The 24,827-nt window shown below is 43.3% G+C and overlaps 1 protein-coding gene across 2 annotated transcripts in view; it reads left to right on the forward strand.

Moving 5' to 3' along the window:
* Window positions 1-7,812: 7,812 nt before the first annotated feature.
* The window catches only part of ANKRD55 (ankyrin repeat domain 55), a 49,329-nt gene continuing 32,314 nt past the window's right edge, over window positions 7,813-24,827 (forward strand). For both annotated transcript variants that reach the window (XM_014964941.1, XM_014964942.1), the window contains exons 1-5: window positions 7,813-8,157; window positions 14,722-14,844; window positions 16,653-16,783; window positions 18,986-19,095; window positions 22,031-22,091. In XM_014964941.1, the coding sequence (XP_014820427.1) occupies window positions 8,118-8,157; window positions 14,722-14,844; window positions 16,653-16,783; window positions 18,986-19,095; window positions 22,031-22,091 (465 nt within the window). In that variant the 5' untranslated portion in view covers window positions 7,813-8,117. The remainder of the gene's footprint in view (window positions 8,158-14,721; window positions 14,845-16,652; window positions 16,784-18,985; window positions 19,096-22,030; window positions 22,092-24,827) is intronic.

Raw genomic sequence — 24,827 nt, forward strand, 5'->3', positions numbered from 1 at the left:
GGAAGCCCTTTGCTAGTCCCAGGACCACTAGCTGGGTGTGTGACCCTTCTCCAGCCTTCCAAGGGACCTCTACAGTGTACTTCATCTCGGTGACTTCTCCTAAGCTTTTTATGACTTGTCTAGGTAGACTAGAAAATCATGGAACCTCAAAAGAGCTTCAGGTTGCGTTTCAGCCCTGCATGACACCATGGGAGCACAGTGCTTGCTTGGCCCTTCTTGTAGCACCATAATTTCACAATAATGAAGTAGTTAGTGTGTGAGTGGAGGGGGGATCCATAAATGGGTCTTCTAAGTCTGGGAACTATCTTGGCTACATCAAAGCAACAATAAATGCTACTGACATGCAAAGTCCTGCTGGGTTGCAGATTTGATGCGCCTTCAGCAGCCCTAAGTCTTCAGAAGGATAACATTTTGCCCAGTGTGCTTGGCTTTCTTTTGAACCTTCCTCTGGTGCTTGACCTACTCACCTGCCTAACTTCAAATTCTGACAGAGTGCACTACATAGATTGAGATACCAGTTAAATGTTTGCATTTTTGTTTGAGTTTCATTGGCACACAGTTAAATTGGCACTTATTTGTAAGTATAATAATACCAAACCACAGACCTGTGTGCTCCATTACTACTAATGCACTTGTCACCTTGCAAACTTGAAGTAAAGCTCATAATCTGGGATGAGATATCAACATGAGTCCTAGGTATGCACAGAATGCAGGACTAAACTCTTTGTTCCACAATTTGCAGTTTGCATGTTACAGACCCCTCTGTTGGTTTGTTGTTGTTTTTTTTTCTCATATCTGGGGGTTCAACATACCTTGGCAATGACATGTAAAATAATTGCTAATCAAAGACTTTGATGGGCACATACCTTCAATTACCCCAGACACAAAAAAGACAGAAATCATCAGTTCATTCACTTCATATTACACACCTCATGGTAACCACACTGAAGAGGGTCAGAGGAGCAGCTTTTGATGCAATATTATGCAGCTGCATTATTTACCTGTTATTTACCTGTTTACATCTGGACTACCCTGGCCATTGCTAAGGCTGCACGAGTAACATGCACAGTTTGGCATGTGTCATTGCATTGTACTTAACTTTGCATGTGCTGGTGTTAACATACAGTAGGAAAACAAAAGTTATTCTCCTGACACTGTAAATCCTGATGCTCACCTTTGCAATGACACCTGCCACTGGAACGTGGCCCTGTCAAAAAGCTTTTGTTCATGCCATTATGTTTTCCAGCAATCACTTTACTTTTCTTACTTATAAATCTGATTTGTCACTGTCTGTAGCCATGCCTTGACAACTTCCTCACTGCCAGTCAGTTTCCCTGAAGCATGCTGCCTCCCCAGCCAGGTGGTGAGATGTCAGAGTAAAGTAAATTTCTGGGTTTTCACAGGTCAGACAGAAGAGGCCAGCATCCCAAAGATGTGCACTTACTCTGTCACATAAATACTCACTGTTATATGAAAGTGAAATAGTTAGAAAGAACATGACGTAAATCTAATCTTGTTACTGTCCTCTGATTTCTGCATTAAGAGGCAGAGAAAGAGATTCAAAGACTACTAGAAAGAAGGTGTGTGATTCCATGGCTTGCTCCAGAAAAAATGTGAAGTATGGCAGGCTGGTATCAGTACACTGTAAACATAAATGAGGAACAGAGGAGATTTGTGTGATATAATAATCTCTTAACACAGTAAAGAGGTTGCTGATATTTCTACAACCAAAGCTAATTAGACTCAGTGCTTTATATTTGCGTTTCATCTACTACAAAAGTACTCAGAAGTAGGTGGTAAACTAGCTTTTTTTTTAAGAAGTTCCTCCAAGAATTGACTTCTCACTCGAATTTCCTGATTTATATTTAGTTGTGCCTGTTTGGATTAGTTACACTGCCAGTGTCACCCCTGTGTCCCATTGCAGAATCTGGACGCAACTACTGCTATGGCAGGTAGTGCTCCCAGAGCAGCTGACACTGTCACCAGCCTGGTTTTGTGTGCCTCGTAGGAAAAGCAGTGCAGCAAACACACAAAAGCAGAATGATGTAAATAGCCTTGAAAAGGCATTCACGTATCCATCGGGTATTATTACTCCAAATCCAGTACAAAGATGAGTTGACCTAGCTGTCCCAGCAGGTCAGTGGTACAGCGAGACTGGTATTCCCAATGTATGTATCCTCATCCACTGGGGAAGAGGCAGCCACCTTCTCCTGGGTCAGTGCCCCGAGAGGTGACTTTCACCCTTCACTCTTTAACTATCCAGAGATAACACCAGTCAGTCTTTTTTTGTCTTTTTGATCCACTCTTCTTGATACTGTTTTCAGCCCCCCTATCATCTGCTATCTACCTTTAAATGACTGACTTTTCTTGTTTAAGATAGCATTTGGGAGTCAATGAGGTAAAAGCACATGTTAAGCTTCTCCTGTATTTTACCAATGCAAATTTACCATCACAAAGGTTTACAGCAAGGCTCTCAAAGCTTACCATTCATAGATGATTAGTCATACTCTGCACTGTTACTTGATATCTGAAATGGGGCTTCATTAATTTGCAGGCATTCTTAATGCACTGCATAATGTCAGAGATTACCGGTTTCCCACAAATGAACTTTTCTTCCTCCTCGTAAAAGGATTTAGTAGAAAAACAATGCAAGTATCTCCACTTCAGAGCTGCTTCTGCTGGTTCAAAGAGTCGAGTGTCGATCCCACCCCACCATCTACTGGAACTCTGCAGTAATCGCAGGACAGCCTTAGGGACTCCTCACCCTCCAGGCCATGATCCGAAAAAGGCTGGAGGTTAGGGGTATGCTCAGAGGAAATGTCACTACACACTTGTCCTGCGGTTCACCGGACAGGTCTAAGAAGAATTTTACATTTGCTTTAGTTAATTACAAACAGATTATGATTTAGGAAAACAATACCCCTGAAACTATTACAAAGTGGACTCCCAGCGTGATTGGCTTGTTACTGTATTTGTCTTATAGGATGCTGGTAATATCCCAACAAATTGTACCATGGGATACACCCTGATCCCATTGAAGTGAAGGTCAAAAAGTATATTGACTTAGCAGAGGATGTATTTGGCATTATAAAGCAGGGAGTAGAGCAGAACAGATCCTCACTCTGTCTTACATTTCATGTGGGAACCTCTAAGATGTAGCTCTGACTTTAATCTCCTTTCTCTAGTCACTGTTTATCTGTTGGTGTTTTACTGGAGATTTTGCTCCTTTGGGTGGACCCCAGATCAGACTCCACCAGAAAGCACAGCTGAATGCTTCTGCCTAGCTAGAGGTGTGACTTCTCCACACATACCTGAGCTTGGTCCTAACACTCCCAACATTGAAGGTGGAGCTCCAAATCCAATCAGGAGGGAGTTTATATATAGTATGGTATTTTACATACTTTATAATCAAGTTATTATTACTGGATTTCATTAAAAATGGAAAGTTAAGGTTGGTGGTATCCCTTCGTTCATTTTTACTTCCATTCACTAGATTAAATGCTTGACATGTAATACTGAGAGTGTAAACATTCAGGCTTGCAATACACCCTTGAAGAAGGGAGGGAAACATTTCACCCCTGGAGCTGCTGTGTCTGTGGTGCTGGCTGCTGGCAGGGCTCCTGACAGAGGCAGCGGGGGCTTTGCGAAGGCAGGAGATCATCCTCCAAAGCACTGACTCACTTTCCATGAGCCAGCAATGTGCCCTTGTTGCCAAGAGGGCCAATGAATCTTGGGCTGCATAGGAAAGAGTGTGGCCAGCAGGTCGAGGGTGGTCATTCTCCCTCTGTACTCTGCACTGGTGAGGCCACAACTGGAATACTGCGTCCAGTTCTGGGCTCCCCAGTTCCAGAGGGACAGGGAACTACTGGAGAGAGTCCAGCGTAGGGCAACAAAGATGATTCAAGGATTGGAGCATCTCCCTTACGAGGAAAGGCTCAAAGAGCTGGGACTCTTTAGCCTGGACAAGCGAAGACTGAGGGGAGACCTAATTTATGTTTATAAGTATCTAAAGGGTGAGTTGAAGGATGATGGAGCCAGACTCTTTTCAGTGGTTTCCAGCGATAGGACCAGGGGCAACGGCCTCAAGCTGGAACATAGGAAGTTCCATTCAAATATGAGAAAAAACTTCTTTACGGTGAGGGTGACAGAGCCCTGGAACAGGCTGCCCAGGGAGGTCATGGAGTCCCCTTCTCTGGAGATCTTCAAGACCCGCGTGGATGCAGTCCTGGGTAATGTGCTCTGGGCAATCCTGCTTTAGTAGGGGAGTTGGACTAGATGATCTCTAGAGGTCCCTTCCAACTCTGTCAAATCTGTGATTCCATGACTCTGCCAGAGTGAAAATGGATGCAGAACCCTTGCCAACTTGCTAACGTCCTCTGCAGGGGCAGCAGAGCAGGTATGCGAGCTGAGCCTGTGCTCAGGATGGCAGTGTGGCACAGAGCAAGTGCGGTCACCTCTAAGCATTGATGATCTCTCAGTCTCCAGTCCTCAGCCCTGCTCTGCACCCCCAGTGAATAACATTCACACAGCATTTGAACCAATGTTTTGACCATTCTCTGTGGTCTCGCCACAACTTTTGCATTCACCTAAAGAACAACAGTTAGAAGAAGGAGAGTTAACTGCCCTACATACAACCACTGATGGACAGGAAAATGTGGGCAAACAAACACATTAAAAAAAATCTCAGTGTCTCTGCTAGTCTCTTTTAATCACTTCTCTCTACCAGGGCTTTCTTCCACTAAAAAAAAAAATAAAATACACGAAAACCTAGCCCTCAAAAAAACTTCAACTACCATTGACAGCATAAAAAATCAGGAACATTTTGCTTAAAGAATAATGTAAATTAACAACATTAAAGCTATCATCTTTATCTTCTGCCTAGACCAGACTCTACCTTTTTTGTGGCTTTGCTGTCCTTAGCTCGAGTTGCTTTCATAGCCATTGAGCTCAGTAGGCCCTGAGGAATTTGGAGACATTTCCTTCAAGTCTTCTAGAGAAGCAGTAAAAAGATACTTAGAGAGAACTCAAAGATTCAAGCCCAACTCCTAGATCTCATCTTTTCTGGCAGCCTCTGAACTGTGATATGTCTACCATAGCTGAGACACAGAACAGTGTTCATCTGGTGCTCATGTCTACACAGGGAAAGGTGTTTTGCTAAAGCATTCGTCTTGCTTCTGATGAATGTAGAGGGCAGGAGTTGCCATCTCTTGAGCATACTATGTCCCTGTGGGCGGTGGACACCTGCCTCAGAGGAGGTGCCTAGCTGAAGGCAAGCTGAGCCCCTGGCAAATGTACACAGTACCATCGGGAATACTGTGCCCCACGTGGGACCCACAAGGAATCAGCGGCCAGGTGTTTCTCCCCCAAGTTCCCTGGCTTCATACCTGTGATACATCTCATTCCCAGCCTAATGCACTGCAAGAGTGAGACTGGACCAGTAAGCTCCACAGCCCACTGCCTCCATCTCAGGAACAGAATGGAAGGGCAAAGACCCAGTAATGGTGAAGGGGCAGGTAAAACTGTGAGTATTTAATTTGTCTGATTAGGTAGAAGACAGTGGAGCAGTCAGCTAACCTGCCCTGCAGCAGTGCCCAGGGTCAGAAATCATGTGTACAGAGGGGACATAAGGCTTCTTGTCATATGCAGGAAGCAATGGCCACTTTGGGGGCATTTTGAAGGTGCCCAGGCGTGATAATTTGCAGTTCAAAGTGCCTGACCACAGGCACGTCTCCAGCTCCAGTGCCTCTTCCACCAAGTCAGCAGCTGTGGCAGCTCTTTGAGCAGGGCCACGGTATAGAATCATAGAATAGAATCATAGAATTGCCCAGGCCGGAAGGGACCTCCAAAGGCCATCTAGTCCGACCTCCCCGCAGTCAGCAGGGACACCCCCAACTAGACCAGATTGCCCAGGGCCTCGTCAAGCCTCACCTTGAATATCTCCAGGGAAGGGGCCTCAACCACCTCCCTGGGCAACCTGTTCCAGTGCTCCACCACCCTCACAGTAAAGAACCCTCTCCTAATCTCCAATCTAAATCTGTTCCCCTCCAGCTTGAAGCCATTGCCCCTCGTCCTGTCACTACAGGCCTTTCCAAACAGGCTCTCCCCAGCCTTCCTGTAGCCCCCCTTCAGGTACTGGAAGGCCGCTATTAGGTCTCCCCGGAGCCTCCTCTTCTCCAGGCTGAACAACCCCAGCTCCCTCAGCCTGTCCTCGTAGCAGAGGTGCTCCATCCCCCTGATCATCCTTGTGGCCCTCCTCTGGACCCTCTCCATCAGGTCCATGTCCTTCTTATATTGAGGGCTCCAGATCTGCACACAATACTCCAGGTGAGGTCTCACCAGAGCAGAGTAAAGTGGCAGAATCACCTCTCTGGACCTGCTGGCAACGCTTCTTTTGATGCAGCCCAGGATGCGACTGGCCTTCTGGGCTGCAGCTGCACACTGCCTGCTCATGTCCAGTATAAGACTGGACAAACAGGACTGTCACCGGCCAGTGTCACGGCCAGAGCCACCCTCCTGGCAAGGAGATGCCAGTGTCAGAGCTGACCGCCTGCATCACTCATGGTCTGCTCCCAGCTTGCACGGACAGCACTGGCCACACGGTGGATCCCTCCTCAACATAAAAAGAAAGGCCGGAGATGAGGCAAAGCACAAACCAGTCAGCAGCAGAGGAAAGAAACAGGGACAGCTTCTGGCTCTGCAGTCCCACCACATGCCTCTCGACAGTGAAGGATCCTTGAGCATATCACACTGCCACATTGTGGAGAATTTCATCTCTAGTCTTTTGTTGCAAGCTGTTGAGGCTGTACTGCTTCCTGGACCATGTTTTTTCCAAGCACACAGTTTGGATTTAGGTTCAGAAGCAGATGCTTAGGATGTGAATCAGCTCCAGATACAACTCCTACAGTGTCCACATGTACGTTGTGTCTCCAGCATCCATTTTAAGTCAAGATACCAGAATAGAATAAATCCAGTGAATGTAGTCTAAAGGCTTCTTAGGCTGACCAAAGTTAGGCATAACTTTAGCCACTTCTGGGCCAAAAGTGTCTTACCCTTCCTAATTTTCATACATTAATTTGCCTTATTCAGCAGTAGTGATGTGTCTTTCAGTGCACCACTGCTAATTAAACTTGTAATATCCCTCCCATCCACCAACCCCTAGGCACTGCTGGTGATCTAGTGCTCCAGGTAAATTCCAAGTCAGCCCATTTGTTGTTATTTCTTCCATGGAAACAACCCATCAAAAAGCAAAGCTCACCAGGGTCCCCTCCCCTTTATGGTACAGAGTCTGAGCTCCTGACTTAGGGAGGCAGAGGCCCAGTTAAAAAAATAGCGTGAAGACGTGGGTCCATTGTTGGTTTGGCAGACACTGGGTGTGGGGGGTCCGCTGTGACCTATTATACCGGTTACACTATGCTGTTGGAGCTGTCACTGTCTGTGTCAGCCACGGTAATGCACTCTCAGTTATCATCACTTCATTAAGCACGGTACTTTAACTGTAACTGAGCGGTACTGAACTAAGGTAGAAAGGGCTTGCTGACTTGTGTTCTCCAGGCAGGAGTTACATCAGGGAAGAGGCAACCTCTGAAAGCATCGTTTCACAAACCATCCCCAGACACGTGCTGACGGCACCGTGGTGAGGGCAGGGATGCCGGTGAGCGCAGCCCCTGCCGCCGGGCCAGCACGGCCAGGATGCCCGCACAGCCAGGATGCCCACACCCGACCTGCGCTGGCGGCTCTGCACATGCTCCGTCCGCCAGCCAAGTCCCACTCACCCTCCGAGGCTTGTTTGTCAAGGGGCAGCGCTCGGCTGCCGAGGCTGGGTGAGCTGCAGCATCTCTCAGAGCTGCTCCGAGGCAGCTTCACTCGCCGAAGCTAAGAGGAGCTCAGTTAAGCTTCCAGGGATGTCGTTTTAAGAGGGTCCAGAGCAAACAGAATATACCGTTCCCAATGTCCTTGCCTTGACAACAACCTGCAGCCGTAAAGCGAGTTTAATTCTCTGACAAGAAGACTGGCGACAGCTATCGTTGCATTGTTTACTGTAATATATGGGATTCTTCCCTGAAAACCCTGGAGATGGCATTTGTGTGGTCTGGATGTAAATAATGAGATAGATCACAATGGATTTCAGTTCCTCATCAGTGTTTGATCAGCATAAAGGTAAGTCACCTGCTACTAATTTCAAAATCCTCTGGTCCTTTCATGCCTCCCCTGCAAATGTACTGAGATTACTTGATAGAATGAATAACAATAATTTTTTGGAAAAGATCAGGTCTCATAGAGATTTGTTTTGGTTACACATGAAGGAATTTCTTCCATCAGTTTTAGACACGGATATTTCAGCCTATTGCTACAGTGATTTTTTAAAATAATTTTTTTCAACAGAATAGCATCTGATTGCTCTTATGCTTAGATTGAGAGATGTATGTACATGTTTGTTGTTTATATTATATATTGATCCTCTTATGGGTATGTATATACACAAAAACAATTGCAATATTAGCAAACAAAAAATTTAAGAAAAGCTTTTCGTAAGTCTACTAGGTTGTATACATTAAAATGACTAGATGCTGACAAGTGATCGACTTTGCTTCAGCAAATCTTGGCTGTATAGGTAACTATTGCCATAATTGTGAATTCAAGATATCTTTAAAAGCCCCAACATGAATATTTTCTACATGGCAAGGTTGCTATGGAAATGGAAATGTCTCTTTGTTGTCTGTTTTTAAGTTAAATGGTTGAATTTCATGTCTTTATTTGCCAATACAAGCTTTTATGTCTTACTGCTTAATCCCCTATGAGGAATGTAGTGGCATTCCCTTTATGTTCACAAAGCTGGAAGCTGTCATTGTTTGATTATCCGTGTTGCAACAAATTTCTCTTTAAGTCAGCTTGCCAAATAATTTCTGTGCAGTGTCCACAGTTTCCACTGCACACCTGCAAAGTGTCCAAGCTGACATGGCTGTGCTGGTCCCACCAAGAGGGTACTGGCTGCAGAAAACAGATGAGGGGCAGGAGGAAGACAGATGTAGTGCCTTTTGGGCAGGCAGGTCCCACAGGTTGTACTTTTGTGCTTGCCTGCACTTCTTTGGTGAACCCAAAGGGAATTCAATTCATGTAAAGGAGTGGACTTAGGACTGCCTCCCAGCCACAGTAGCCCTCAAAGCCTGAAGCAAGTCTTGAGAGCTGTGGTCTACACCAGCCCAGCCAGGACCCCACCCAGAGCAGATGGGGAAGAGTGGGAAGCCATCAAGCAAAACTGAGTGACAAGAGACAAAAAATACTACCAGTAAGGATAAAAGAGGAAGGGAAATGCAAGGGGAGAAGGTGAATCTGTACTGCAAGAACAGAGACAGGCACTCCTAGGTCATGTGTGAATGACATAAGGAGCATTTTCCCCAACAGGGCAGAGATGTGGGGCTGGCTGGGAGGTTCTGGAGCTCCAATTAGCTGTTCTCAAGCTCTTCTACTACAAGTATGCTCTGTGCCACATGCCAACCCGGAAGTGCTCAGGCTGGGGAGGGAAGGGGGAAATCATGTAGACTCAGCACCATAGGGATGGCTGCCAGGGGGCCGATGGAAGTGACACTAGGAATAAGGCTGGGATATGACCATGGCTGGGGAAGGAGAAGTCAAGTCTCCAGAAGGATAAGGAGGCAGACAGCAATGCAGGAGGCTGCTGACCCAAACCACCTTATCTGGATAGAAAGGAGAGAGCTGGGAAGAAATACCTGCCTGGTACCTCCCATTGCTCCTAATCTGCAGCCCCTTCCTCCTTTCAGGCCACTCTCCACACTGACCCATCCTTATTCCTATCCAGCATCATCTCCAGCCCCACATCGTACTCCATGCGCAGCATCTCCCCAGCAAGAGGGTCCCCTCCAGATAAATCCATCATCTCTCCTCCACCACCACTGCAGGGATGCTGGCTCATTAGATGACTAGTGACTTACTGTTTGCCTTCCCTGCTAGCTGCGTGGGAGGCAGATGGGGAGCTGGAGCAGACAACAAACAGTAATGGGATGGGACACTGAATCCATTGGTTATCATGCAAAGAAAGCCCTACTCGAAATGTACAGTGTATGGTGGATTTTATCTAAATAGCATGTTAATATCTTGGTACATTATTGATTTAACCAGGTGGAAATTTTTTTTTCCAAGGAGAAGGGGAGTATCTGTCATTGGAGCAATTTGTAACAATGGAAGAATACAGACTATTTATCAAAGACACCAGATCAATATCTGTTGGTCCAATAAAATAATCCAACCCTCCCTGCAAACCCTTTCTCCACCCCACATATCAGAAAGCTATCCCAGCTACAGATCAGAAAAACAGCATTCCAGGCTTAAAAATCATGCTGCCTCTTTGAAACACTTCCTATGGTACTGGTCATTAATATCTTACAATACTTACCAATAGTAACAGCATGTGGGACTTTAGGACACCAACAACATCAGAAACCCCTCTCCTCCAAATACTCTTTGGTTGCATTTAAATGTTTGCTGTACCTGGCTTCAAATTTAAACAGAGAAGCTAGACAGAGGCCTGGACTGGTACCTTCACAGACAACAGCGATTATTACTATAACAGCAATCAATAAATACGTAAAGAGAGAAAGTTACAATTCTCAAAAACTGCACTCATCCACCTCCGGCTGACCCTTGACACTGACAGGCTGAAATCAAATAAACTGCCCAGTATTGCGTCCTGCTGACAAACTGTGGGAAATGCCATTAGGCATTTGGCTACTGGTGGAGACAAGAGGGTTTATAGGAAAGTGGGGAGTAAATTATATACATAAATATTTCTTCTTCACAATGAACATAAAGAATGCTATTATCCAGCCTTCAGTTTTCAAAACTTAGTGTTTTAGCAAGGTCTAAATCAGTCATTGTCAAGATCACGTACACTAAGTTCAGCAAATTTATTTAGACCTTAAAAATCCAATGCAGGAGAAGGCAAGCACTTACATACTACTAAAATGCACTTTGTAATACGTAAGTTGACATTGCAAATCATGTAAAGCATGCATTCTTCATAGGAGAGTCAGGGCAGAGTTATTGTCACAAACCGTGAAATTTCATTGTTCTGAATCCTGTGATCGTTCTGCATGTTTCTTTATATACCCTCTTTTTCAACCAAAAGTCAATTACTTTGCCTTAAAGAAATGGTGCGCTTTTAAAACACTGCAGCTTATTTCAGGCAGACTGGCTCTTAGTTTTGATTCTGTCTGAGGATTTTAGCTACAAAAGAAGTCACAACCTTGTATGTCATTTGGTCTTTGCTCAATAAGAGTATTCCAGTCCTTTGTAGACCACCATTGTGCCAGCCTGCAGTTTCTCCCTCCCCTTGGTCCATATGTGGGTTCTTAGTTGGGCCTTCTGCCATCCTGAAGCTGACAGCTTCCTTTAACCAGTACCACAGCAATTTTCCAAAATAAAATGTGAAATATATCTGAAATGGCATCAGTACTCACTGGCATTTTACAGAACTGCTAGATAATAAATAAAGTAATGATACCATCTTTGAGGATGGAGTGTCAGGCACTTGGCTGTTCACAATCTCTTCATCCCACGTGGTGGTGGCGCCCCAGTCACAGCCAAGCTCCCCAGCAGGGTAAGCTCACAGACAGGGACACAGGCACTCAGTACCTCTCTGTCAAATTCTGCAAAACACCCACTCTCCAAACCATTCCTCTTCTGCCCACGAAGGTGTCTACAAAAAGAAATGGCCTACAAGTTTTGCACCCATGCCCCTCATTCCTTGACAAGGTAAGCTGGAGGAAGGTGAAGTGGGAGATGTTGTGTCACCTGGAGCCAAGTGCATCAAACATAAATGACATCCAAGGTCTCCTGGCATTCCCTGCTCCCTGTCATGTGAAGCATCAGAAGACCATGTTTCCATCTTCCTCCTCACTCTCCCCCCAAAGCCAGACAGGTCATGTTAAAAGATACCCCACGTGAAGTTGTGTCACCCTACAGAAGTTGAGTTAGTGTCAGATGCACAATATGGGTGCTCATCAGTTTCTCCTGGCCCATTCTACCTCACCAGCAGGGTGACAGCATGGTCCACCTGCTTCTCCTTGTTCTGACAGCTAAGATTCATGCGTGGGGAAGCATGAATCTTGGATGTGGCTTCATGCCACCATCCCTTCACAGGACTGGAGCCTGTGTTCTGCAAGAGCTCGCACCAGGAAAACTATTTTGTTCATTCATCCATTCATACAGAGTTTTGCTTCCTCTCCTCATACAGGAAGATAATTTCTCTGCAAAAAGACAAATTCAGTCCAACACAAGCAAAAGCACAGGAGAGAAAATGTTTTGGTTTTAGTTAGATGGAGACAGGCAGATGGAGTCAGGGACCCACATGCAGGTGTGCATCCATGTCCTCATCTTCCTGCCACCCTGCACTCCGGTAAGCAACTGCTCAGCTCTGGAGGGTTTCCTTTTGTGGCTGGATTGCTGTGCTGCTGACTCACAGCAGGAAAATTTAACAGTAGTTACAAGACTAAGCAGCAAAAAGAACAAAATTTACATGCGTAATGCATAAAAGGAGGTGAGGGCCCCTTGTATCCACTGTCTGTTTCAGTACGTCTAACGGTTTCATTCCCAATGCCAGCAGCATCTCTGGTGTACCATTCCCACACAATCACCACATGCAGCTGTGAGAGGAGCTGTGTGGTGCTCGTGGCTGGCACATCCTGTGCGTCTCCAGAGACTGGCCACGAGGAGCAACACAGGCAATGAAGCTCTGCCTTGCCTCCTCGCCTTCCAACCAGCCCATGTACACCCCTCTTTGAGAAAGGGACTGGCCCAGACCTGAGCTTGTTATTAAAACATGTCCATGCTGAGTTTACCGACTGTGAGAGCAGTCTGCAGATCTGGCATGATAAGAAAATCTGATTAATGGGCTCTGTGGTAAAGCCACTTCTTTTCTCATATACTAGTCACTGATGATGACTCTCCAGAGGCAATGACTCTTAGTCTCTCCTGATCTCCCAAGCACGCAGGTCAAAGCTTCTCAGCCAAATGGACAGTTCCATCAGCATTAGACTCCACAACAGAATAAAAATCAACATTTTTAATTTAAAAATCTTATCACATGTTTAATTTAAAAGACCAGCTACAGGAAAGAAAAGAAATTATATTCTCTTCAGTTGAGTAGTGATGGAGAGAGAAGCTGTGCACTGGTGAAGGCAGATTTAACTTCAGCTGTCTAGTTTTCCCAAGCACACAACCAGAGCTCCAGCTTTGACAGACTAACCTTTCCCAGGGCAAGAGCTGATTGTGTTTCCATGGCAGCCAAGTTTTGAAGTCGAGAGTGATGATTGCATCCCGGGGAGAGAGGCTCACATGTGGGGAATTGCGCTGGGCTGCAAACCCCACCATGGAGCTCATGCGGGCTCAGCTGCGACAATATCTGATCACGATATGAATAGTGTGGCTAAGACTTTAAAATTGTCATTAAAGATCTTTTAAGACTCAAAAATACATATAACAACACTTAAAATGTAGTTTATGACAATGTGTGAGTAATAATGCATTATTTGATTATCAAAAAGACTTTTTACTAACTTTTCAAATTGTCTTGAAACCACAACCTCTTTTTCTGCACAGCTTATATAATTATCCTATATCCATAAGACACAACAGTAAGGATAAATCACTAGTCACTTAATCTGTCTTTTCTTTGATCAACTCACTGGTGTGATTTAGGTGTTAGTTTTACTTTCTCCTGCTAACAAGGCAGTGCAGTGGCTGGACAAATGTTATGCTCTGACCCTCAGCCACAGTGAAGAGCACAGCTCACTGCAGCTGAACTTCTTAACAGAGACCGGAAACCATTTTCAAAATTAAACATGAGGCAGTGGCTGGCCTACAATATATATAGAGAGAGGATTTTACCATTACATCAGATTTGACCCTGCACCCAAAAAAAATCAACTCTTTTGACTCCTGGAGTTGACAGGTTAATAGTCCACTTGAGGCCCAAGGAGGTGTGTGCATGTGGAACATGGGATGAACGGTCTGGATGGAAGCTACAAGCAAAGAAGCGAAGACATAATCATTGGATTAATTTCTGTAGAAACAAAAATCTGAGGCATGTTCAGGAACAGGTCTACAAGGCATGTGCTTTAAATAATACTTCATACTATAATTGCCAAATAAAATAAACCTCTCCTGTGTTCCAAGCAATAGTTTGCCTTTCCTTTTTGCAGGAATTATTAACGCAAACCATTGTTGCCAGCAGTTCACTCTTCTGAGAAGAGAATTACCCATGACCCACAGGGAAAGGAAGTGAAAAACCCCAGTCTTGTGGATGGTGCAAGGATAACACTAAAAAACACTGCAAACACCTGTGTCCTGATTTCATCCTATCTCATAAAAGTGTAGCCAGCAGTGTTATGAGCTAGTTCAGTTACTACTTCGTTGTTTCTCAAGTCATGTTACATTAATGTTAGTATGATTTCTTATAGGAGGCGAAAACTCTCCAGTAGTTTTCTTATGTCTTCTCGGTGTCTACGTCTGATAGTTTTTTGGAATAAGTTATTATGAAAAACAAGTTTGAGATGACTAACAGAAACCACAGTGCTGTTTAGATACGCTGTATTCCACCTCAATTTATGTAGTCATAAAAACTCGGTGAAGTAACTGTCATTATTTTCACTGTTAATCATTTGTACTTGCTCTTTGCTTACTCACGGACATACTCCTCCCCTGTAGGTGATGCAGCAGAAGAGATTGACTTGGCTGTGGTTTACCAAGCAGCAGCTAATGGCGATGTGAACACACTAACTGCAGTGATTCGAGAAGATCCTTCCATCCTGGAGTGCTGTGACAGCGAGGGTAAATGAAGGCTGAGCTTGTTCTCAGGGCATTAGTTGCTTCAGCTTGCAATTAAATTTTCCTTTTTTTATCCTGATTTTCGTGTTCAGCAAATTATATTTAGTAGCAGAATATGGGAAATTTGAGTTATTCTTTGGAACATCCACTTGAAATGCTCATGTTTGGGTATTTCTTTCCCCCTGCAATTGTAAGATTTTATATCGATACAAATAAGTTGTTTTGCTATAATCAGACAGTACTTTATCTCGAATTCATTTTATCTTATTTAGGGAGATGCTGAGAAATTGTTGTCACTTCAGGGAGGGAAAAAGAACAATTTTTCTCATAGCCAAATGCTATACATTCTGCATGTTTAGAGTAGAGGGTTCCGGTGTTTTGCACTTTAAAAGTATGTGTACAGACATAGTTTGAATGATTTTGTCATTTAAAGGGTTGGTTTTACAATATGCAATGATTTAAATAATCCGTTTCATTGGTGAGACTCTACTCCTTCTCATTTTGTGCTATTTAATATTATAACAAATTAATCATAATCCAGTCCATTGGCTGGGTTTAGTATGCGTCTATTTCTCATCTAGACCAAGAAATTTCTGGAAGCTTCTCTCAAGGAAGACTTTGCCTATTCACAACTATTTTTTTATTGCAGTTTCTTTTAAAGAGTCCATATGAACGCTGTCTGTTCTAATTTTTACCAGCTTTTACCAAGTTACCAATTGTTCCCATGCTTTAAACCAGACATCTAACTGTTATCTTTAAAACATCTATGGGTCAGAGGGAAAATGTTCAATCAAGCTAAAACACTCTTAGTCCGGATCCTTAATGGGGAGTGGGTGGAAATAGACTGATCAGTAAAAGGAAGTATTTCGTCTCCAGAATAAGATTGTTTACTAGGTTGTACATACAAATGTAACTGAAGACCAGTCTTGCAAGACAAAACATATGGCTTATGTCCTGCACGTATGGCAGAGTCTGCATATCCTCAGGTTGAGCAGCGCACATTTGTTCGGCAGTCTCACTGAATAATTATTCTTCAGTTTTGTCTGAAGTTTCTAGTAGTGTAACAGCTTCTGACATTCACGTTTATTCCCGGCTTAGTAATTTTAAATTGCTTTGTCATATTCTGCAGGAAAATCTCTTGCTGTTATTCAGCAGTTAACAGAGTGGAAGGAAGAGGAAGCAATTAAAAGATACCATAATATTTCATGATTAAATTTGAGTATTAGGTTTGAATGTAGATTTCAGGGGTTTTCCAGCAGAGAAATTGTTTGCAGAATATAAAATAAGTTCTCATGACAACAGAAAAGAAAATATTCTAGAACAAATCCGGTGTTTAAAATAAGTTGTTGGCTACATAGAACATCAAATCTCACTCATACACCTTTGCACGGGACAGAGCTTGATTTCATAAATCATTTGATGAATACACAGAGACAGAATGAAACTGGGGTTTGAGAAAATTGGCCAAGAACCATCTGGCTACTAGTCACTCTGAGTATCAGCCTCCAAAATGGTGTACAAAGCCAACAGTTCATACTGGGAGCTGGTCAACAGAAAAACACTTTTATGTCCAGAAGTAGCGTTAATGAGGCAAGGCTTTTGCTAATGAAGTCATGCTCTTTTTAAAATAAGTAACTGTTATAACAGTTGTCCCTTCTTGCCTGCAAAAAGCCGCGTAAAACTGTTGGACAGCTGTCAGAGAAAGGATTCGTTAATTTGCCAGTGGTAACATTAGCAAATAAGAAAATATCTCTATCTTAGGTCTTTAACAAAATAAAAATTGTAAAAGAACATTTGGCTTTCTTCCCCAGGTTGCACACCTTTGATGCATGCTGTGTCAGGACGACAGGTTGATACTGTGAAGCTTTTGTTGAAGATGGGAGCCAATATTAACACTCAAGATGCTTGTGGACGTACCAGTTTATCTCTGGCAACTTATCTGGTACCAAGACTTGGGGGAGAAGGATGGAAAGATAAATGGAGGGAAGGGAGTAAATGTGCAGACCAAATAAGATTTCTGTTTGTAATATACAAAGAAAAAACATACAAAACATTTGGTTCCAGACAACAGCAAATTTGTTAACTTTGCCATAATGCAAAGCTGGAAGCAATGAAAATTAGAAAAGGATCAGGACTCCTGTTAGACTGTCCTTTCTCTTTTGGGTTGTAAAATCAGTGCATGGTATGGGGATCTCACTAGACCCAGCGTCCTCCATGTGGAAAGCCGCTTGTTTCTGTGCACTGGGAAGTCCCCTCTATTTCTTAGTATGCAGATTAACTTCTCCCCTCCCAATGTCAGTATCAGATTTTTATGCTCCAGAGAGGACATTTCCATGTGGAAAGCCGCTTTTTTCTGTGCACTGGAAAGTCCCCTCTATTTCTTAGTATGCAGATTAACTTCTCCCCTCCCAATGTCAGTATCAGATTTTTATGCTCCAGAGAGGACATTTCTCAGATTCTGATGGCCAGCAGGCATGTTTTCCTGCACACCACATGAGCCAGAGCATTGCTTTTTTCACTATAGTGCTGGACCTTGGATGGCCACGTTAACAACTTGAGTTCAAAGTGGGGCAGGAATCAGTGCAGATACTCAGATCATAAGCAATCCAATCCCCCAATCTACCCAGGTGAAAGTGATAGTGGGGGCAGACATCCCATTTTCATCCCCAGGAGAAGTTTGGCAAAGGAGATGTGGTGCTCTGTCTGAAGCACACAAGGATGGTCCTTTTCTCCTTCATCTTCTACTCCTCACTGGCAGGAATTAAGGATTCAGAGAGAGGATGGGAACGAAGCTAGCTGGGCAGATGGGTTGATCATGGCTTCTATTCTCACTTGGACAGAAAGGAGGAAGGAATGTTCACCCATGCTGCTTAGTATGAGTTCTGGCTGGATGACCGCCAGTTCCCTTAAACAGATAACAGTGGCAGCCTAATTAAATCACATCCCTTGCATCTAGTTTCTTCCTGCAGATTCAGGACAAAAACAATGCTTCTGCTCAGCTGTGCAATATTCAGCAAGAAAATAAGTGTAGAAAATGGCAAAACTGGCAGTCTCATTCAGTGCAAGGAGCATGCCCTGCTGACTTGAGAACAAAAATTTCCTCTGCCAGATATTTTTTAAAAATCCCATAATTGGTGTCATGCTCCTTTTTTCCTTCCTCTTTCCCCAGAGGGGAAAAAATATTCTTTGGAAAAAAAAATTGACTGGAAAAGATTTAAACCACCCAGAAGTTTCCATTTCTGTTTCTGTGATGGATATTATCAGAGGTCTAGAGTGCATTTGGCTGTGATGTCTGTCCAGAGAACTGAATTCAGCAGAGCTCCACAGTCACAGTCACTTGCAGAATTTGGTGCACTGGTAACTCCACCAGGAGCTGCAACAGGGGTGTTTTGATGCCACGGTTCCACACCTTTTTCCAATAAATGCTGATAATGCCAATCTGATGGAGCTCATACAGGAGGGAATGGTCTTTATCGATTGCCTAGGGAGGTTTGAGCAACATTTGCACACATGCTTGGTTTCCCTGGGACTTAAGTATATGCTGAAAGATTTACAGTCACAACCCGGTTGTTTACTTGCTTTTTTGTTGAGGTGATCAATAGAAAGTTTTAGTCCAAGAACTGATTCATGCAGATGTTCTGGTGCTGGTTTCAGTGTAATATTGCCACTAATTCAAACTTCTGCAACAATGTTTATAAAACCACACTCTAAGGCTTTTTACTATTGATTTGCCACCCCCGCTAATATCTCATAAAGGAAATGAGATTAAGTGCTCGTGTTCTTGGTTTAACCTAGCATAATTAAATCCGCATGGAGGAATATGCGCAGCACTTGCTAGTGATACAGGAATTAGCAGGTTTTTAATCACTGTTTACTCAGTCAGTACTTGACACAGCTGCAGAAAAAACAAAACGCAGTGTAAAGAAAACAGTCACAGAAAGGAATGACCAAGCTAGTCTGAGACTTGAACTCCAAAGGGGAACTGCTCCCCATACTGAGACACCTGTATTTATGGAAAGCAAAAAACCAGTTCCCCTCCTGGCAGAAACAGCTACACTCACACACAGACACCAGAAGCACCAAGAAAAGGTCTGGCCTGATGCATTTTGCTTTCCTCTTTGAGATGCTCTAATTTCTTTTCTAGGGCTGGCTGGAAGGCTGTGTCAGCCTGCTCAGAAACGGTGCGAAGCAGAACATACCCGACAAAAACGGGAGGCTGCCGCTACACGCCGCCACCGCAGAGCCTGATGTGAGGTACGTCCCAGGCTCCTACAGCCTTTGCTGGCTGAATCTCAACAGGTTGTCACCAACACAAGCTATCCAGCCCCTTCCAAGTCAGGAAGGTTGGCTGTGACAGACACACTTGAAAGTTGCTCCTTTATTTAATGGTCACTATAAAGGAGGCAGAGAGGAGGAAAGCATTGTGCAATACTTGTGCGACAGAGGTATATCCCCAAGTAAGGTGAGAAGCCAGGTTTAAGATCACAACAGCTGGAAGGGAAAAAAAAACAGCTTTGAAATCCTGGGTTTCCCCTGAGCAAGTTACCTTTCTGCCAGCTCCCCACAAGAAATATTACAAGAAGCTCCTTCTCTGGACTCCTCCGAGTAGCAAGGCAAATGTGAGAAAAGTTTTCCCCACAACAACCTCTCTGAGAGCCCATACTATAAAGGGGAAGCTGAGGTTTGGTGGACTCGCTCATTTTTAACTACTTTTGCTGAAGGTGGAGTAACAACTACAGAGTGTCTTCACAAAAAATCTTAAGAAAGATCCTCTTTTGCTCACTCCTGCCTGTGATAACAGGGAAGGTTAACAAATTTTGATTGTACTTCTGAATAAATTAACTAAAAAACACTCCTAAGTAAATCATGTCTGGAGGGATAGGAAGTCATTGAAGGCAGGTAAAACATTCAGCAGATGCAAAATGTTCATGTGACTTAGTCACTGAGTCTATGGTTCTGCTGCTGTTGCCACATCAGACCAGCCCAGACCTCTGCACGTTTCTGCTGATCCTGCTTTCCAGCTTGTTTTAACAGCTTTATTCATTTTCCATGTTATCATTGCTTTTCATGCATCACTTGGAGAGAATAGTTTGAGGTTTCTGCAAAAGTACAGGTCACTGTCATTAAACAATGCCTCCACAGAAAGAAGACAATGTTTGTACAACACTGCACATGCCGTTACTTGAAAGGGAGCACTAATCTACTTTACTGGCACAAGAGAACTGTTCCTTGAACATTTTTCACGTTCTCTATGGATATAGGCAGACCCTTGCTCTGCACAGGACTTTACCAGTTGCTCAATTCCTTTTCCCCTGTCTTCTTACTGGGTTTGCCCCATGTCAGGAAGACATGCCTGGAGCACTGAGGGGGAGGCTTTTCCATCACAGTAATTGGCACTGTCTTGAATCCCATGTCATTTCTTAAAGGTTATATGCAGTGGTCAGCAATGAAATACTTTTTCAGCCACTGCTCACTAGTCCATTTTTACCCAGATCTGTTTTCAGACACAGAATGTCTGAGATTCTGAGTCATTATGCCAGGTGACCACAAAATTTCTCTTCCTCTTTACAAATTTTTACCAAACTAATCACAGCAATCCTAAAATGTCATCCTTTTCAGAGTTCCTGTAGTATGACTCCGTTATGCCATTCATTGTATGATTCAGAAAAGGAGGTGTAAAATCCCTTTTCTACAAGTACTTTTGTCTATAAACCAATGGATTTGAAGTTCCTGGCAAAGCACTGGCATCTGCACAGTCTTCACCCTTGAGGGATATTCTAGTTAGAAAAAAAAAAAAAAGTCTGCACTTCCAGCACCTGAAGATGGCGTTACCAATAGATAAACTTTTCACCTGCAGAATTGCCCAAATCATCCCTAAGCCAGTGTAAATGTCTTTTTTTTTTTTAAATCATTTACATTATTTAGTTATTTATCACTTGGTCGGGCTGGGGGGCGTGGGGAAGAAGAATAAATTTGTCATGCAACATTCCCATATGTTCCATTCCCATATGATCTGATCCACACACCTGAACAGAATTCAAACCAGAAAACATACTGGAACTTGATGAAGATTGTCCTGATGAAAAGCAGCAAAAGATTTTCATTCACTCTCCCGTGCATGGGAATAAATGCACACTTTTATACATCTATCTGTACATTATCTGTGCAAAACAGCATGTCTTTTACATGTCCATGTTTTGAAGGTTTCTAGCAAATCCACACCTCCAGATGAGCCACAGATTTGCATTATGATCTTATCTAGGGACCCACTAAGGATATCTCTTTCCTTTTGCTAGAATCATAGGAACCATCCATGTTATGATCTAGGCTATTGGGTTTTGTTACAGCCTATGACTTTTCATTTCCATGGTCCACCCATCTACATGATCCAAACACTTAGCATCCTACTGTAAAACGCAACCATCTTCACCAAACCTCTAGAGATTTCAGATATCTTCATAGGACACCAAAAGGAAAAGAAAAGCAAAATCCATGCAGTGTTAAAAATATTATTGCACTTGAATAATATTTCGCGTAGCTTATTTTAATGTAACCATGTCCCCCACCAGAGGGGAGTGTTTGTAGGCTGATATTCTGTAAAATGTGAACCAAAGCATTGCTGTATTTTATACATAAGAATGGCCCTATCCTAGCAGGTACACTGCAAGGCCTTGTAAAATACTACTGGGGGGGGGGGGGGGGTTACATACAAACACATGCACAGCAACACATTACTCCAACAGTTAAAGAGAGTGAAAAATCCTTTTAGTGATGAGGGATATGGTGTAGGGGAGGACTTTGTAGAGTAGGGTAGATGGTTGGACTCGATGATCCCAAGGGTCTCTTCCAACCTGAATGATTCTATGATTCTATGACAGTGAACTGCTAAGCTACCAAAAGCCGCACACATATATAGTATCACACACTTTGATTCTAGCCTGGCAATCAGCACAAGAATTCCTCCTAGTGGGTCTGCTTTTAATTCCCAGCACTAAACTTCTTTTGTCACAGAAAGCCATAAAGTCTTATTTCCTTCTCAAGTATGACAAAGATCAGATCTAGGATTCTGACTTGTGCCCATCACCAATACTGATTTTTCTTGAAACTGCATGTTTTGTTTCTCAAGATATGTCATTTTTTCAGGTTTAGTCAGGAGTACAGAACACTGATTATGTCATTGCTTCTGCAGGCTTCTGAACGTGCTTCTGCAGCAGTCAAATCTTAGTGAAATTAATCATCAGGACAATGAGGTGAGTGAGCTCGTGCTACAAATCACAGTCCCAGGCTTCGGGGGCATACAAGTCATGCTGTTCAGAAAGAGCACACCATACTCCATTTTGTGATGAGACTATGCACTAGTCAGAAATTTCTATAACACTTCTGCTGAACTCTGCAAAGCATTATCTCATTTTTCCTACCATACAATATACACCTTTAGGCTAATAAGCCTTCTCCATATACTGCCAACTATGAGGTACCTTGAATTAGTCTCTCAACACGCTTACCAAGACATTAATTGCTTTTGATTATTCTGAAGTTAGACATTGAACTAAATCTTCACCTTTGATAATCATGCCATAATGTAAGTACTGTTCTCAGGAAAAATATTGGAGAGCTGGTATTACACAGAACAGACATTGAACTACAAAAATTTATCCTATCCTCTGATACTCAAAGAATAGTGCCAAAGAATACAGGAGAGTGTTAACTTCCCAAACGTGTTCTTCTACAAATAGAGAAGCCAAGACACAAGAGAGGCTCTGGATGCCTTTCAGTACGTTTCTCTTCACTCTAACAGTTGCTCAAGGACGTGTCTCTTCTCCATGGTGTCAGAACCACCACAGGGCTGTTAATATTCCTTCTTCCCATGAGCCCTCCTTATCCACTGCATGGTTTGCAGACCCTGCTCACAACAACCAGACTATTCTTTGTCTTGGTGTAGAATTAGGTAACTAATGAACTGGATGGAACCATGGATCATAATTTCAAGCCATAATGTTTTGCCATAATGCATCACTACATGCGATTTGGAACTTTTCGTCCAGCTCGATGTTTTTTGGCATTCAGAAGATATTTGTTCAAGAGTCCGTACTGAGCCCTGAACATTCATGTTTTCTGAAAAATGTGGATCCTCACAAATGATTGCAGCTAATAGAGCTGTTCTCTCAGCATCAGTAAAACACTTCAGTTTTCCCATCTAACACTTGAGAAAAACACCTCAATGAATGCACGAAGGCTGAAACAGTAAGAAATACAGCTGGAGGTTTCACAGTTTCCACAACTGCGGCTTTCTGTGGGTTTAGTTATGAAGCCTGTGAGATGACAATGTGAAGAAACATTCCCTGAGAAAGCCTCGAATCTGGGCAAAACAAGTGTCACACACTATTTCCCACAGTCATTTCTTGGGTGTTTTTTTTCTCCTTTTATGTCCACTATTGCTCCTTATTTTTTAGAGATGTGCAGTTGTGTGGCTCCTTCACCTTTAATGTTATATTCTGCTGGATCTTCAGCTCTGACAGTTCTGATACCACTCTTGTGCTTCCTCCCACAAACAGCAGTCTATCCAACGGATGCCACTCAAGGGTGGTATCACCGTGCACAGGTCAGATGGGTGCAGGCTGGGCAACCACTGCCGGCTGCAGCAGGCCCACACATGTGAGCTGCCCCTACCACCAGCCCAGTGCTCTTTGCTCAGTTGGGTGCTCCGAAAGGACACGTGGAATCTACAGATTGGTAGACGAGAAATAGAGAACAAAACAGGAAGCTGCTCTTTCTGAATCCTTGGTACACCCGCATCTTGAATGCTGGCTGCAAGAGTAGTCTGAAAAAAGGGCATATAAGAAAAGGAGCAGAAAAGGACTGCAAAGATGGTAATAGTTACAGACTGGCTTCCTTTCATGGGCAGGCTAACAACCAGCACAAACTAACTACAACAGGACTTTGAGCTCAGCAAGTATGTCAGAGGGATGTTATAATACGAGGCCATGGCACCATAAATTGCACGGGGAAGATGAAAAAAATATTATTAGTAACTGGTTTTGAAATCTAAAATTATGAGGACACCTATTGAAATTAACAGGCAGTAGTTTTTTAAAAAAATGAAAATAATTACTGTTTCAGAAGATGCATCATCACCCTGTGGAGGTCTGGATGTCAAAGGAATTCTTTAGCCAGATTACCAAATGTTAGGGGACTGTATATCATCAAGCCTTGTTTCTTATGATTTCCCCGTAAGCATCTGCTACTGACCTCTCTGAGCTGTGTCCATGCACTAGGGATACCTTTGATGTCTGCCCACAGTTCTCACACTCTTATGTTACAGGGGACTCTGCTGGTTACCACAGTAGAAACAGAGAAAAAGTTGATTTTTCAAGGATTTTTTTTTGTCCATACCAACAGACTGAGAGTGGATGACAGAAAGCTGGCTTGGTGCTCTGTATCTTCTCCTCTTTCAGTGATTTTTCCTGTTTTCCAGGACTAGAGGTGAAGAACCAACTCTCAGATTGGAAATCACTTCACAGAAGCCTCACTTCACAGCACTCACAGATAATGAGTGTCCCTCAACAGTACTATGTCCCTTGTGTCAAAATGTTGGTCTGCTGACGTCAATGGCAGAGCTGCCATTAATTTCAGTTAGGGCAGGATTTTACCCTCATTTTTGGTTTTACAAAACCAAAACCGCCATGATTAAGCTTTGCAAATCCCAACTAAAACCAAAACTGCTCTTGTTCAACTGCTTTGTTTTGTCATCACCTATACTTAAGCCATCTGGGGACTTGAAAAGCCTTATAAGATACCTGATGAGTAAGATAAATTAATGTTAGGGCATTGAAGCTTTTAGTTAGAAAATCACTGCTAACAACTTCCACTTAACGTACTGATAAGCTGTCTGCATCAATGCTTTATAGCTTGTACTTTACCTGAGTTGTTACCAATTGGCTTTATGGGGTTCAATGTCAAGTTTTAATTTCTTTTCCCCTCTACAT

This window comes from Calidris pugnax, unplaced genomic scaffold (genome assembly GCF_001431845.1).
Source record: "Calidris pugnax isolate Ruff unplaced genomic scaffold, ASM143184v1 scaffold273, whole genome shotgun sequence".
Taxonomy (NCBI): domain Eukaryota; kingdom Metazoa; phylum Chordata; class Aves; order Charadriiformes; family Scolopacidae; genus Calidris; species Calidris pugnax.